This window comes from Oryza sativa, chromosome 1, assembly GCF_034140825.1.
Source record: "Oryza sativa Japonica Group chromosome 1, ASM3414082v1".
Lineage (NCBI taxonomy): Eukaryota > Viridiplantae > Streptophyta > Magnoliopsida > Poales > Poaceae > Oryza > Oryza sativa.
This window is the reverse complement of record NC_089035.1, coordinates 42308866-42321290: the sequence shown is the minus strand read 5'-3', so window position 1 is coordinate 42321290 and position 12425 is coordinate 42308866. Positions and strand designations below refer to the sequence as shown.

Below are 12425 nucleotides of genomic sequence, written 5' to 3'. Positions count from 1 at the left end.
GCTAGTTCGGAAAGCAGGTAAGCGGATACACCGGCGACTTGTTAGGATAGAAGAGGCCAAAGTTCCTCTCGGTGAGATCCCCGTTCTTCTGGTTCTCGTTGAACATGGCGAATATGTCACTGGTAGAGAAATCGTTTGTAGTCCCGGTTCGTAACTCCCCTTTAGTCCCGGTTGTCCAACCGGGACTATGAATCCGGGACTAAAGATAGCGATCTTTAGTCCCGAGTAAAATAACCGGAACTAAAGATCGATCTTTAGTCCCGGTTGGTAACACGAACCGGGACTAAAGATCGGTCAGCCACGTGGCCGGCTGATCCATCTTTAACTGGGACTAAAGATCTATGTACCATTTTTTTTTATTTACATGGCCCTGTTTGCTGCATGGTTGATTATATATATATATATATATATATATATATATATATATATATATATATATATATATATATATATATATATATATATATATATATATATATATATATATATGCGTATGTAGATATGTATAAATACATATATTACACACATATTTATAATTTAAAGCACTTAACATTTAACATTTTATGTACATATATATTACCAAAATATATATTAACACTAAAGTAAATGTACGTACATATATATACATATATATATATATACATATATATATATACATATATATATATATATATACATATATATATATATATATACATATATATATATATATATATATGCATATATAGTACAATTCATTTGCTCGCTAGCTATAGCTACGACTTCGACGCCGGTGTTACGTCAGAAGAGGAAGGACCGACGTTATGAATTGTCGATCCGTCGTAGTAGAATTCACCATCGGGATTAAGGACTTCTTCGTTGATGAACCCCATCAGTTGTTCTTGAACAGCCGTGATAAATTCCTTATGTGGGAGTTTTTCCCTCATGTGAATACGCTATCATTCGAAAAATAATGACATATCAATATATGAAATTAATAAACAACTTAACAAATCGATACGCAATGAAATTTTAAATGGTTTATGTATACGTACATCGAGCTCTCGTGTGGTGTATATTTGGTTTGATAGGCAGTGGGCATACTCGCATACGTAGTAGCCGCATAAGTTAGTTCCCTTATCCTGCTTTGCACACTACATGAGAAACGATGAGAGATTTAATATACTCTTTATATTAACTGTAACTAGAGATTCAATTCAATATAATTTTGGATCATGCATGTACTCACTGGAAAATGAAACCTCGATCCAAGTTTTTCTTTCCAAGTCCCGCGGACCAATTGACGGAACCGATCCCAAGCCCTACATGTGCAGTTGCAAGCTATGATTAATTAATTATTACCCGAGATCAACATAATAGCAACAGAGTCCCGTGACTTTGGAATAGATGGCATTATATTACCTGTCTATCAGTTGGAAGACCTTTGTCAAAAACCTTCTCCTCGTACACAGTGACTCTGCATGCGTCCAAGTCGAAAAAGAACAGGACCCAGTGGAATCTGGAATATGCGTGAGATGAGATAAATATCAGAATGTACATGTTATATGTATGGGAATGAAATTTGTTCGAACGACAATAAAAACTCACTCTGTGTTGTACGACAATAGTATGAACGTCTTGAAATGCTGCTGCGTTAGGAGATGGACGAGATTGTCCTCTGTGTCTTTCTCGTACTTGTCGAGCATTTCGGTGTTGATTTTCCGAGGGTCGATGAACCCAGTATCGTAAACCCCCCGCCGTCGGGCCCTTTGAATCTCCATTCTACAACAATGAAAGGAAATTATTATTGCTTACATATATGCCAGGAGCTAATTATTGAACGAAACAAATCGAACTCAAAGATACTTACAAAATCCATGCGCTCAGAAGAGAGACGTCGAGGGCGTCCCGATGGTACAGATCGAAGACATCCTTGAAATGGATCCATAGAACATCTTCTCCTTGCAAGAAGTCGGGGTTTCTAATCCTCGCTCCGAACATCTCTCTACCATTGGCGCTCATTTCCATGTACCGTTCATGGAATTTATACATTTGTGTCGGTAGGGACTGCAGCCGCTCAGGCCTGACAAGCGGTTTACCGAGTTCAAACTTGTATGCCACTTCCGCCTTCGGGATTGGTGCGCCTCCAACCAACAGAGCCACAGTTAGACCGGTGTCCGAAATGAAATCCGTTATGCCAAAGTCTTCGCCGGTCACCAACGGCTCGACCACTTGGTGTGGTTGTTTTCCAAGCTGAGGAACTGGATTGGACTTCTTGTAATAGGCTTTCCTAAGTGTTCGGTCATAGTCCGATAGCTTTAAGGCCTCCTTGTTTGCGGTGGATATTCCCTTGAAGAAATTCTTCACGCTCGGGTTAATAGGTATCTTCTTTTCAGGACTCCGAGGCTTGAGTTGCCTCTTCACTTCTCCTGCCACATAAGCGTCAAGCTCCTCTTGACTGCAACCGTACGGCGGCTCCTTGTTTTTGGTGGTGTCAACTTTGGCCTTCTTCGTTGCCCTTGTGCTGGCAGGAGGTGGAGCTTGGCGAGACCTTGTCTTGGGAGGTGCAGGCGGACACGGTGGAGGTGGAGGCGGAGGAGGCGGAGGAGCCGGAGGAGATGGTGCAGGAGGAGGTGGTAGAGGAGCCGGAGGAGATGGTGCAGGAGGAGGTGGCAGAGGAGCCGGAGGAGATGGTGCAGGAGGAGACGGCGGAGCCGGAGGAGATGGTGCACGAGACGCCGCTTGTTGCCCAGGGAGGATGATGTACCGCTTGCGCCATAGTATAATGGCGTGGCTTGTGTCTCGTAGATGCGTCTCACCGTCTCCTCCTGGGTAGTCCAACTCGAGGTCCTCGTACACGGCTTCCACCAGCTCAACTTCGACCCTCGAGTATCCTGCTGGAATCGGCCAGTAGTGGTAAGTCCCTGAAATGTCCGTTGGGATGGCCATTCCCGACGCCACCTTCACGTGATGAGAGGTTATCTATTAGTAATCAACCTAAGCAGCAACTTGCGGAACGTACAAGTCAAAAATCATATATTACATCGAGCATACCTTGATTGATAAGTTCTTGAAGGGAATATGCAGCTTACATGGTGTCCGTTGCGTGATCTCATCAACGGGGCAGGTGGTTTCGTCCTGGGTTTGCATGGCGTCCATGCTATGTGATTCTACCTGCCCCGTTGAGGCGCAGCTGCTACGATTGCCTGATGGGCTGACCATTGGAGGAGGTATGTATGGCTGGGGATCGTGTGACCGATGTGCTGCCATGCGTTCATCCACCTTCCGGACCACCTCCTCTTGCATGCTGAGCTCGTAGCTCGATACCCTGTACTCAAGATCTGCAATCTTCGCCTCGGTATCTCTCTTGCTCCTCATCCGACTCTTGTACGTGTGGATGTCCTCCTTGAATCCAATCTTCCAGGGAATCACGCCTTTCCCTCGTGTTCGTCCTGGATGCTCGAGAGTCTGTAGGGCGAGTGACAGCTCGTCCTTCTCTCTGTCGGGTTGGAACGTGCCATGAGAAGAGGCTTCCACTGCGTCCGTTAGTCGACTGGCAGCCTCGCGTATCTGATCGCTGAAGACCAGGGAGCCATCAACTGGGTTAAGCGTTCCACCGTGAGCATAGTACCAGAACTTCGATCGATCTGGCCATTTAGCGGTGGCTGGTTCGATACCCCTCTCAATCATTCTTGCCTCCATCTCCTCCCACTTCGGTATTGCGACGCTATAGCCACCTGACCCCAAGTGGTGATGGTACTTCTTCTTGGCAACGTTTTACTTGTTTTTGACCATCATTGCTTGCCCTTGTTGCCCTGTCTTGTAAGCAACGAACTCGTCCCAATGATCCCTTAGCTTTGGGAATACGTCGAAGTTCGGTGTTAGTCCCTTCAGGATGTATTTCTTGTACAGATCTCCCTTGAAGGTCTAGAACTGTTCTGCCATTTTCTTAAGAGTCCACTATTTCACTATGTTCTCCGTACCCGCAGGGAGCGTGAACGTCTTGAGCATTGTGGTCCACAACATCTCTTTCTCTGATTCCGGGACAAAGCTGTCATTATCCCCACGTGCCCTTGTTTTGCTGACAGGCACGTTATCCCTCACAACCCAACCGCTGTGGCGTACAAAAATTCTTGGTTGCTTCTGCCGGGGCACTAGGTCGGCCGTCTGCGTCCACCTCAGTTATGATGTGCCGACCCTCTATCTTCTTCGCGGCACCTCGTTGTCTGCGTGCCCTCTTCTGTCCAGCGGAGGGATGACTTCCACTAGCCTCCTCCTCGTTCCCCTCCGCATTCCTCTCCACGTTCCCCTCCTCGTTCCCCTCTGCATCCCTCTCCACGTTCCCCTCCTCGTTCAAGTACTGGTTTGGATCCTCGTTCCCCTCTTCTTCGTTCCAGTACTGGCTGCTTCCCTCTGCGATTGTATCGTACAGTATCTGTTCCTCATCGCGATCAGCCATCTGTTCATAGAAGAAATATTTGCTAAGCGTAATATTAAAACTCTACTAATTAATCTTGTATTAAAACTCAAATAATCATATATGCTAAGTCTAAGTGTCGTGTATTAGAACCCTAGATAATCATATATGCTAAGTTTAATTAAGTTTCGAATATTATATCTCTAATAATCTTATATTAAATCTCTAACAATCTCTAACAATCAAATATGCTAAGTCTAATTAAGTTCCGTATATTAAACCTCTAATAATCTTATATTAAATCTCTAACAATCTCTGACACTCACATATGCTAAGTCTAATTAAGTTCCGTATATTAAACCTCTAATAATCTTATATTAAATCTCTAATAATCTTATATTAAAATTGTAATAATCATATATGCTAAGTCTAACAATCTTATATTAAATCGCTACTAATCTTATATTAAAATTGTAATAATCATATATGCTAAGTCTAACAATCTTATATTCAAACTCTAATAATCTTAGATTAAAATTGTAATAATCATATATGCTAAGTCTAACAATCTTATATTCAAACTCTAATAATCTTATATCAAAATTGTAATAATCATATATGCTAAGTCTAACAATCTTATATTAAATCTCTAATAATATAATAATCTTATATTAAAACTCTAATAATCTAATAATCTTATATTAAAACTCTAATAATCTTATATTAAATCTCTAACAATCACTTCTTTACATCACTTGCCTACGCGAATTCCTTCGATGGCTAGCTACCACTTCGGCTTGAGGGACGACAACGACGTCTTCTCTGCAATATTACCAGGAAAATATATTATCTAAACAGGGCCAAGTTACATATATTGTATTTCACGTTTTAACCTATATATATAATCATATATGTATGCTAAGTTTAATAATCGTTTAATTATCTTGTTCGTACACGTTTCGCTCGCGTTCGTTCTCACACTTTTAGTACAAGTGCATTCACTTTCATAAGCGTTTCGTTCACGTTCGTTCGCGTTCCTTAATGTTTCGTTCGCGTTCGTTAACGTTTCTTTAACGTTTCATTCGCGTTCATTCGCGTTCGGTCGCGTTCGTTCGCGTTCGGTTACGTTCGTTAAGCGTTCGTTCGCGTTCGTTCACGTTCGTTAAGCGTTCGTTCGCGGCGGCGGCGTCTCGCGGCGGTGGGGGCGCGGTCCGGCGCCGTGGGCCGGCCCGGCGGCGTGGGGGCGCGGCGGCGGCGTCGTCTCGCGGCGGTGGGGGCGCGGTCCGGCGGCGTGGGGGCCCGATGGCGTCGGCGTCATCGGCGGTGGCGGCCGCGCCGAAGTCGTTCGTCGGCAGTGGCGGTTGACCGCGGCGTGGCGTAGTGGCGTCGGCAACGAGCTATAGCTAGGCACGCGGCAGCGGTTTGGAGAGAGAGAGAGAGAGAGAGAGAGAGAGAGGGCTATATCGAGAAAGAGAGAGAGAGGGCGGGGGCTCTCACCCAAGAGACGCGGCGGCGGCGTCTGCGGCGGAGGCGGCGAGGACCGCCAGGCGACGGTGAGAGACGACGGCGGCGTCGGCGCGGGGTTGCCCTAGACAGTGGTGGCGAAGGAGAAGCCGATGCTCGATCTCGATGGAAAAACGTCGAAGTGTTGGTGGAGAAGACAAGGGCGCACCGGGAATATATATACCCCCGGATCTTTACTCCCGGTTGAACCGGGAGTAAAGATATCTTTAGATTTTTAATCCCGGTTGTTGTTACGAACCGGGAGTAAAGATATCTTTACTCCCGGTTGTTCTCACCAACCGGGAGTAAAGATATTTTCCCGCTATTTCCAAATTCTGTTTTAAACCCGGTTAGGGTTAAGAACCGGGTCTAAAGATAATAGCACTGAATATTGAATTTCGTTGCATATGTGTTTCTAAAATAGTAAATAATGCATTAAAAATTCTAATTAACATATGTAAATCCCACATGCATGATTTAAAACCTTTAAAAATTCTAATAATCATATATCATTAGCATATGCATGATATTAAATTGTTAAAAATTCTAATTAACATATGTAAATCCCACATGCATGATTTAAAACTTTTAAAAATTCTAATAATCATATATCATTAGCATATGCATGATATTAAATTGTTAAAAATTCTAATTAACATATGTAAATCCCACATGCATGATTTAAAATTACTAAAAATTCTAATAATCATATATAATTAGCATATGCATGATATTAAATTGTTAAAAATTCTAATTAACATATGTAAATCCCACATGCATGATTTAAAACTTTTAAAAATTCTAATAATCATATATAATTAGCACATGCATGATATTAAATTGTTAAAAATTGTAATTAACATATGTAAATCCCACATGCATGATTTAAAACTTTTAAAAATTCTAATAATCATATATAATTAGCATATGCATGATATTAAATTGTTAAAAATTGTAATTAACATATGTAAATACCACATGCATGATTTAAAACTTTTAAAAATTCTAATAATTATATATACCTAGCATATGCATGATTTAAATTTGTTAATCATCATATATAACTAGCATATTCAATACATCCAAAATAGTTTACAACAATTACGGCAATACATCGGCGGTGACGGTTGTCCGCACGTACTTTCTCCTCACTATTGTTCCTTCCTTGTGATCGCTACGTGAGTAAGGGGTGTCTTCATTTGATAGGAGGATGCTAGGGTCAATCGTCACTGTGAAAGGGGATTGCCCATCAAACTGATCGTAATCCTCTACTCCGACGATTTTTCTTTTGCCTGGGAGAACCAAGTGGCGCTTCGGCTCGTCAGGCCCTTTGCCCTTCTTTCCTTTGCTAGACATGTCCTTCACGTAAAAAACTTGCGTTACATCATTGGCAAGGACAAAAGGTTCGTCCGAGTATCCAACCTTGTTAAGGTCAACCGTTGTCATCCCACTGTCATCAATCGTTACGCCTCCACCAGTCAACCTAACCCATTGGCACCGGAACAGAGGGACCTTGAGAGGTCCATAGTCAAGTTCCCATATCTCCTCGATGGCACCGTAATACATGCCAGTTGTACCATCGTGTCCCATGGCATCGATATGAACAGCACTGTTCTGGTTCGTGCTCTTCATGTCTTGGGCTCTTGTGTAGAATGTATACCCATTGATCTCATATCCCTGGAATGCCGCGATCGAGCCAGATGGACCCCTCGCCAGGAAGGCCAGTTGCTGGTTAATTGTCTCGTTACCCATGAGATGTTGTCGCAGCCATGCGAGGAAAGTATCAATGTGATGCCGTGTAATCTATGCATCGGACTTACCGATGTTTCTGGCGCGAACTAGAGTCAAGTGCTCCTCGATGTAAGGAGCCACCAATGAAGATTGTTGTAAAACCGTAAAATGGGCTTTACGGAATAAATTGTTGTCTACCGTCATTATTGCTTTCCTTCCGAGAGTCCCCTTTCCCCTTCATGGCGTGATTCAGGTACCCCGATTGGGCGAAGGTCTTCAATAAATTCTACGCAGAATTCAATGACCTCCTTTGTTCCATACCCCTTGGCGATGCTTGCCTCTGGACGAGCACGGTTATGAACATACTTCTTCAGAACGCCCATGTACCTCTCGAAAGGAAACATGTTGTGTAGGAACACAGGCGCGAGAATACCGATCTCTTTCACTAGGTGACAAAGCAGATGCGTCATTATATTGAAAAATGAAGGTGGAAATATCAACTCAAAGCTGACAAGACATTGCACCACATCATTCTGAAGGGCCTCTAACCTATCCGGATCGATGACCTTCTACGAAATTGCGTTCATGAAAGAACATAGCTTTGTTATCGTTGCCCGGACATTGTCTGGGAGGATACCCCTTATTATAACTGGTAGCAGCTGTGTCATCAACACGTGACAGTCATGAGACTTTAGGTTTGTGAACTTCTTCTCCTTCGTGCTTATTATTCGCTTTATATTCGTGGAGTATCTAGATGGTACCTTGATGCTCTCCAAGCATTGAAACATACTTTCCTTCTCTGCCTTGCTAAGAGTGTAGCTGGCTGGACTCAAGTAATGGCTGCCTTTCTCCTTTGGTTCCGAGTGAAGGTCGCCGCGTTGTTCCATATGTTTCAGATCATTACGTGCTTCCAGTGTATCTTTCGACTTTCCATATACACCTAGGAAGCCAAGAAGGTTTACGCAAAGGTTCTTAGTGAGGTGCATCACGTCGATTGCGTGACGGACGTCCAAGAATTCCCAATAGGAACTCCCAAAATATGGAGTTTTTTTTCCACATCGCCGCGTGACCATCTTCGCACTCTATAGGCTGGCTGCCAGGCCCCTTTCCAAACACTACTTTAAGATCTTTCACCATAGCAAACACTGTTTTCCCGCTGTGATGTTTAGGCTTCGTACGGTGGTCCGCCTTATGTTCAAAGTGCTTGCCTTTCTTCCGTACTAGGTGGTTTGCAGCAAGAAATCGACGATGACCCATGTACACAACCTTCCTACAGTGCTTAAGATACGTACTTTCTGTTTCATCCATACAGTGAATGCAAGCCTTGTACCCCTTGTTTGACTGCCCGGATAGGTTGCTAAGTGCAGGCCAATCGTTGATGGTTATGAACAGCAGCGTTCGTAGGTTAAACTCCTCCTGTTTATCCTCATCCCACACGGGGACACCTTTCTTCTTCCACAACAGTTTAAGATCTTCGACCAGTGGTCTTAGGAACACATCGATGTCGTTACCAGGTTGCTTAGGGCCTTGAATAATAATCGACATCATTATGTACTTCCTCTTCATGCATAGCCAAGGGGGGAGGTTGTAGATACACATCGTAACGGGCCAAGTGCTATGGCCGCTGCTCATCTCTACAAAAGGATTCATGCCATCCGTACTTAAACCAAACCGTATGTTTCGTGCGTCCTTTCCAAAGTCTTTAAATTTTCTGTCGATGTTTCGCCACTGCGAACCATCTGCGGGGTGTCTCAGCATCCCGTCCTGTTGATGTTCTTCAGCGTGCCAACGCATCATTCTAGCATTCCCCTTGTTCCTAAATAAACGCCTTAGCCGTGGTATTATAGGGAAATACTACATCACCTTAGTAGGAATTCTCTTCTTCGTTAGCTGCCCGTCAACCTCACCTGGATCATCTCGTCTAATCTTGTATCGTAGTGTTTTACAAACAGGGCATGCTTCTAGGTTCTCGTACTCCTCATCGCGATATAGGATACAATCATTCGGACATGCGTGAATCTTCTGAACTTCCAGTCCTAGAGGGCAGACTATCTTCTTAGCCTCGTACGTTGTCTCGGGCAATTTGTTTCTCTCCAGAAGAATGTTCTTGACAAGTTTCAATAAATCGCCAAATGCCTTGTCACTAACACCATTTTTTGCCTTCTATTGCAAGAACTCCAGAGTGGTATCCAACTTTTTGTGCCCCTGCTCGCAACCTGGGTACAACGACGTTCTATGGTCCTCTAATATATTGTCCAATTTATGGGCCCCCTTTTCACTTTCGCAGTCCTCCTTGGCATCCTGCAACATCTGACCAAGATCATCCGCAACGTCGTTATAATCAGCATCTCTGTCCTCCTCACCCGTTTGATTTCCTTCAAATCCAGCGTACTGAGCAAAGTCTGGAATATTGTCATCTTCCACTTCATCTTCTTCCATTTCAACCCCTTGCTCTCCGTGGGATGTCCAACAATTATAGCTTGGAATGAACCCCGACTCAAACAAGTGGAAATGAATAGTCCTGGATGCAGAATACTCCTTCTGATTCTTACACTTATTGCATGGACAACAAATAAAACCCTTCTGCTTGTTAGCTTCGGCCACTCTCAAAAAATAATGCACGCCGTCAATAAACTCTTTGGACCGCCGGTCAGCGTACATCCATTGCCGATCCATCTACATGAAATGAAAAAAAAATCGTATACAAATAATCATTCGTACAATAATGACAGTCATATAATAATGATAAAATAATCACAAACTCTTTCAACAGTCATACAATAATGACATATCATTATTCATACAAAAATTATAAAATATTCCACCAAATAATTCTTATTTATTATTTTTTAAGTTTTAAATTATTTTAATTTTCAATTTAGTTTGTTTTCTTTTATTTAAGATTAACTTTCACTATATTTTCCTACTCAACTATTTTATAAAACCTTATTTAGCAAATAAACAAAATTTCTATATATTCTTTCTTTTCCCACACAAATTTTCTCTCTCATCAACTTACAACAAAATTTTGGAGACAAAAAAGTGTGCAAAACATAGCTCCAAATGTAATATGACCAAAAAAATATTGGAGGATGAAGTTGCTAATATTTTAGGCACCTCCGATTTGTATATAATCACCAAAGTAAATTCACTATAAATTTTGGCATGACCTCCCCTCTTTTTTAAAGAAATTTTGAAGCTTGCTCGGGCTGGAGGAGGAAGAAGACATATATAAAGGGGTGGGACTTTAGTCAGATCCCGGTGATCTTTAGTACCGGTTGGTAACACCAACCGGGACTAAAGTTATGACCAACCGGGACTAAAGATCCCAGGGGGCCTGAGATCAAATATGCCCGTTACCCTTTTTAACCGGGACTAAGATCGGTTTTTATTGCAACCGGGATTATTGTGGAATTCGGCCGACCGATAAAAGATGGTTTCTCCACCAGTGTGTACGTCTCCAGTGGCCTCGGCCTCCTGGGCGTGCCACGCCTGACGTGATCGATCAGTCCCTGGTTGTATGCCCTCGCGTTGTCCACGCTCGCCGCGAACCCTCCCGCCGACGGCCACCCGCTCTCCGACACCACCACATTCACGTTCCCCGCGCCAGCCTTCTCCAGCGCGGCGTAGATGGCATGCATCATGGCGTCGAACAGGTTGGTGTAGGTGAGTCCGTTATTTTGGTCCCTCTCTGTGGGGCTCACCCGGAACGTGGCGTAGTTGAGGTTGATGCACGGTTTATCCTTGTAGGCGAAGTAGGGGTAGACGTTGGCCAGCAGCGGCGCGCCGGTGCTCGCCAGGTACTGAGCTATGCCATTCATGTAGGTATACGCGAACACGCCGGCGGAGGGAGGGTAATAGTTGGCGATCACGTCGGATTTCACCGCGGTGGAAACCTTGATGCCGCCGATGCCGGCCGCGGCAAGGGCGGAGTTGACGTTGCGCATGGCCGGGAGGATGCTCTCCGTGGTGCCGCCTACCACCTCGTTGCCGACGGCGATGTACTTGATGTTGACGGCCGGATAGTAGGGGCTGATGTTGTCACGGACCCACGCGGCCGCGTTGGAGGAGCTGGCGGCGAGGTTGGACAACTGGTCGCCGACGTCGAGGATGAGGGCGATGCCGGAGTTGCGCAGGGCGTTGAGAGCCTCCTTGTCGGGGTAGTAGATGCGCATCCGTTTGATGCCCTTGGATATGTACATATGCACCACCTCGCTCCGCGACGGGAGGTTATTACCCACCATGCCATAGCACACACCGATCATTTGCACGGCTGCACGTGCACCGCAACAGTTAGCTGGAGTACTACAAACGTGGAATTTTTTTTATTTATAATTTTTTTTATTAAAAGTTTTACAAAAATAATTTTCCATTTTGAAAATTGACGGAAATAGTCGCCTACCGCCCTCTGGGAGGGCGATTTTTAAAAATCGCCCGCCCAGAGGGCGGCGAAAATGACGTGGCAGACGGCCGTTCGCTCTCGGGCGACGGCCGTCAACGAAATTTGCAGGCGGCCCCCTTGCCGCCCTCCGCGAGGGCGATTTTGTACTGTGCGGGGGGCCGCCTGCAAATGGGCGGCGAGGGGGGGCATGGAAATTTGCAGGCGGCCCCCTTGCCGCCCTCCGCGAGGGCGATTTTGCACTGTGCGGGGGCCCGCCTGCAAATGGGCGGCGAGGGGGCATGGAATTTTGCAGGCGGCCCCCTTGCCGCCCTGGGGGAGGGCGATTTTGTACTGTGCTCTATATTTTTTTTATATAAATATCAATAGTTATCAAATCTTTTTATATTGAAAACT

General features: G+C 44.5%; 1 protein-coding gene across 1 annotated transcript; it reads right to left on the bottom strand.

The window, feature by feature from the left end:
• Position 1: 1 nt before the first annotated feature.
• Positions 2-11898, bottom strand: LOC9267875 (glucan endo-1,3-beta-glucosidase GII). The gene is made up of 2 exons (XM_015795644.1): positions 11087-11898; positions 2-119 (listed from the first exon to the last, which is right to left on the bottom strand). Exons 1-2 carry the CDS (start codon positions 11893-11895, stop codon positions 2-4), a joined length of 927 nt encoding a protein of 308 aa, XP_015651130.1. The 5' UTR covers positions 11896-11898.
• Positions 11899-12425: the final 527 nt, after the last annotated feature.

Coding starts and splice junctions, on each gene's coding strand:
- LOC9267875 (XM_015795644.1), bottom strand. CDS start 11,895: ATGATCGGTGTGTGCTATGGCATGGTGGGTAATAACCTCCCGTCGCGG. Junction 120..11,086: donor AGGCCGAGGCCACTGGAGAC/GTACACACTGGT, acceptor TTTCTCTACCAG/TGACATATTCGCCATGTTCA.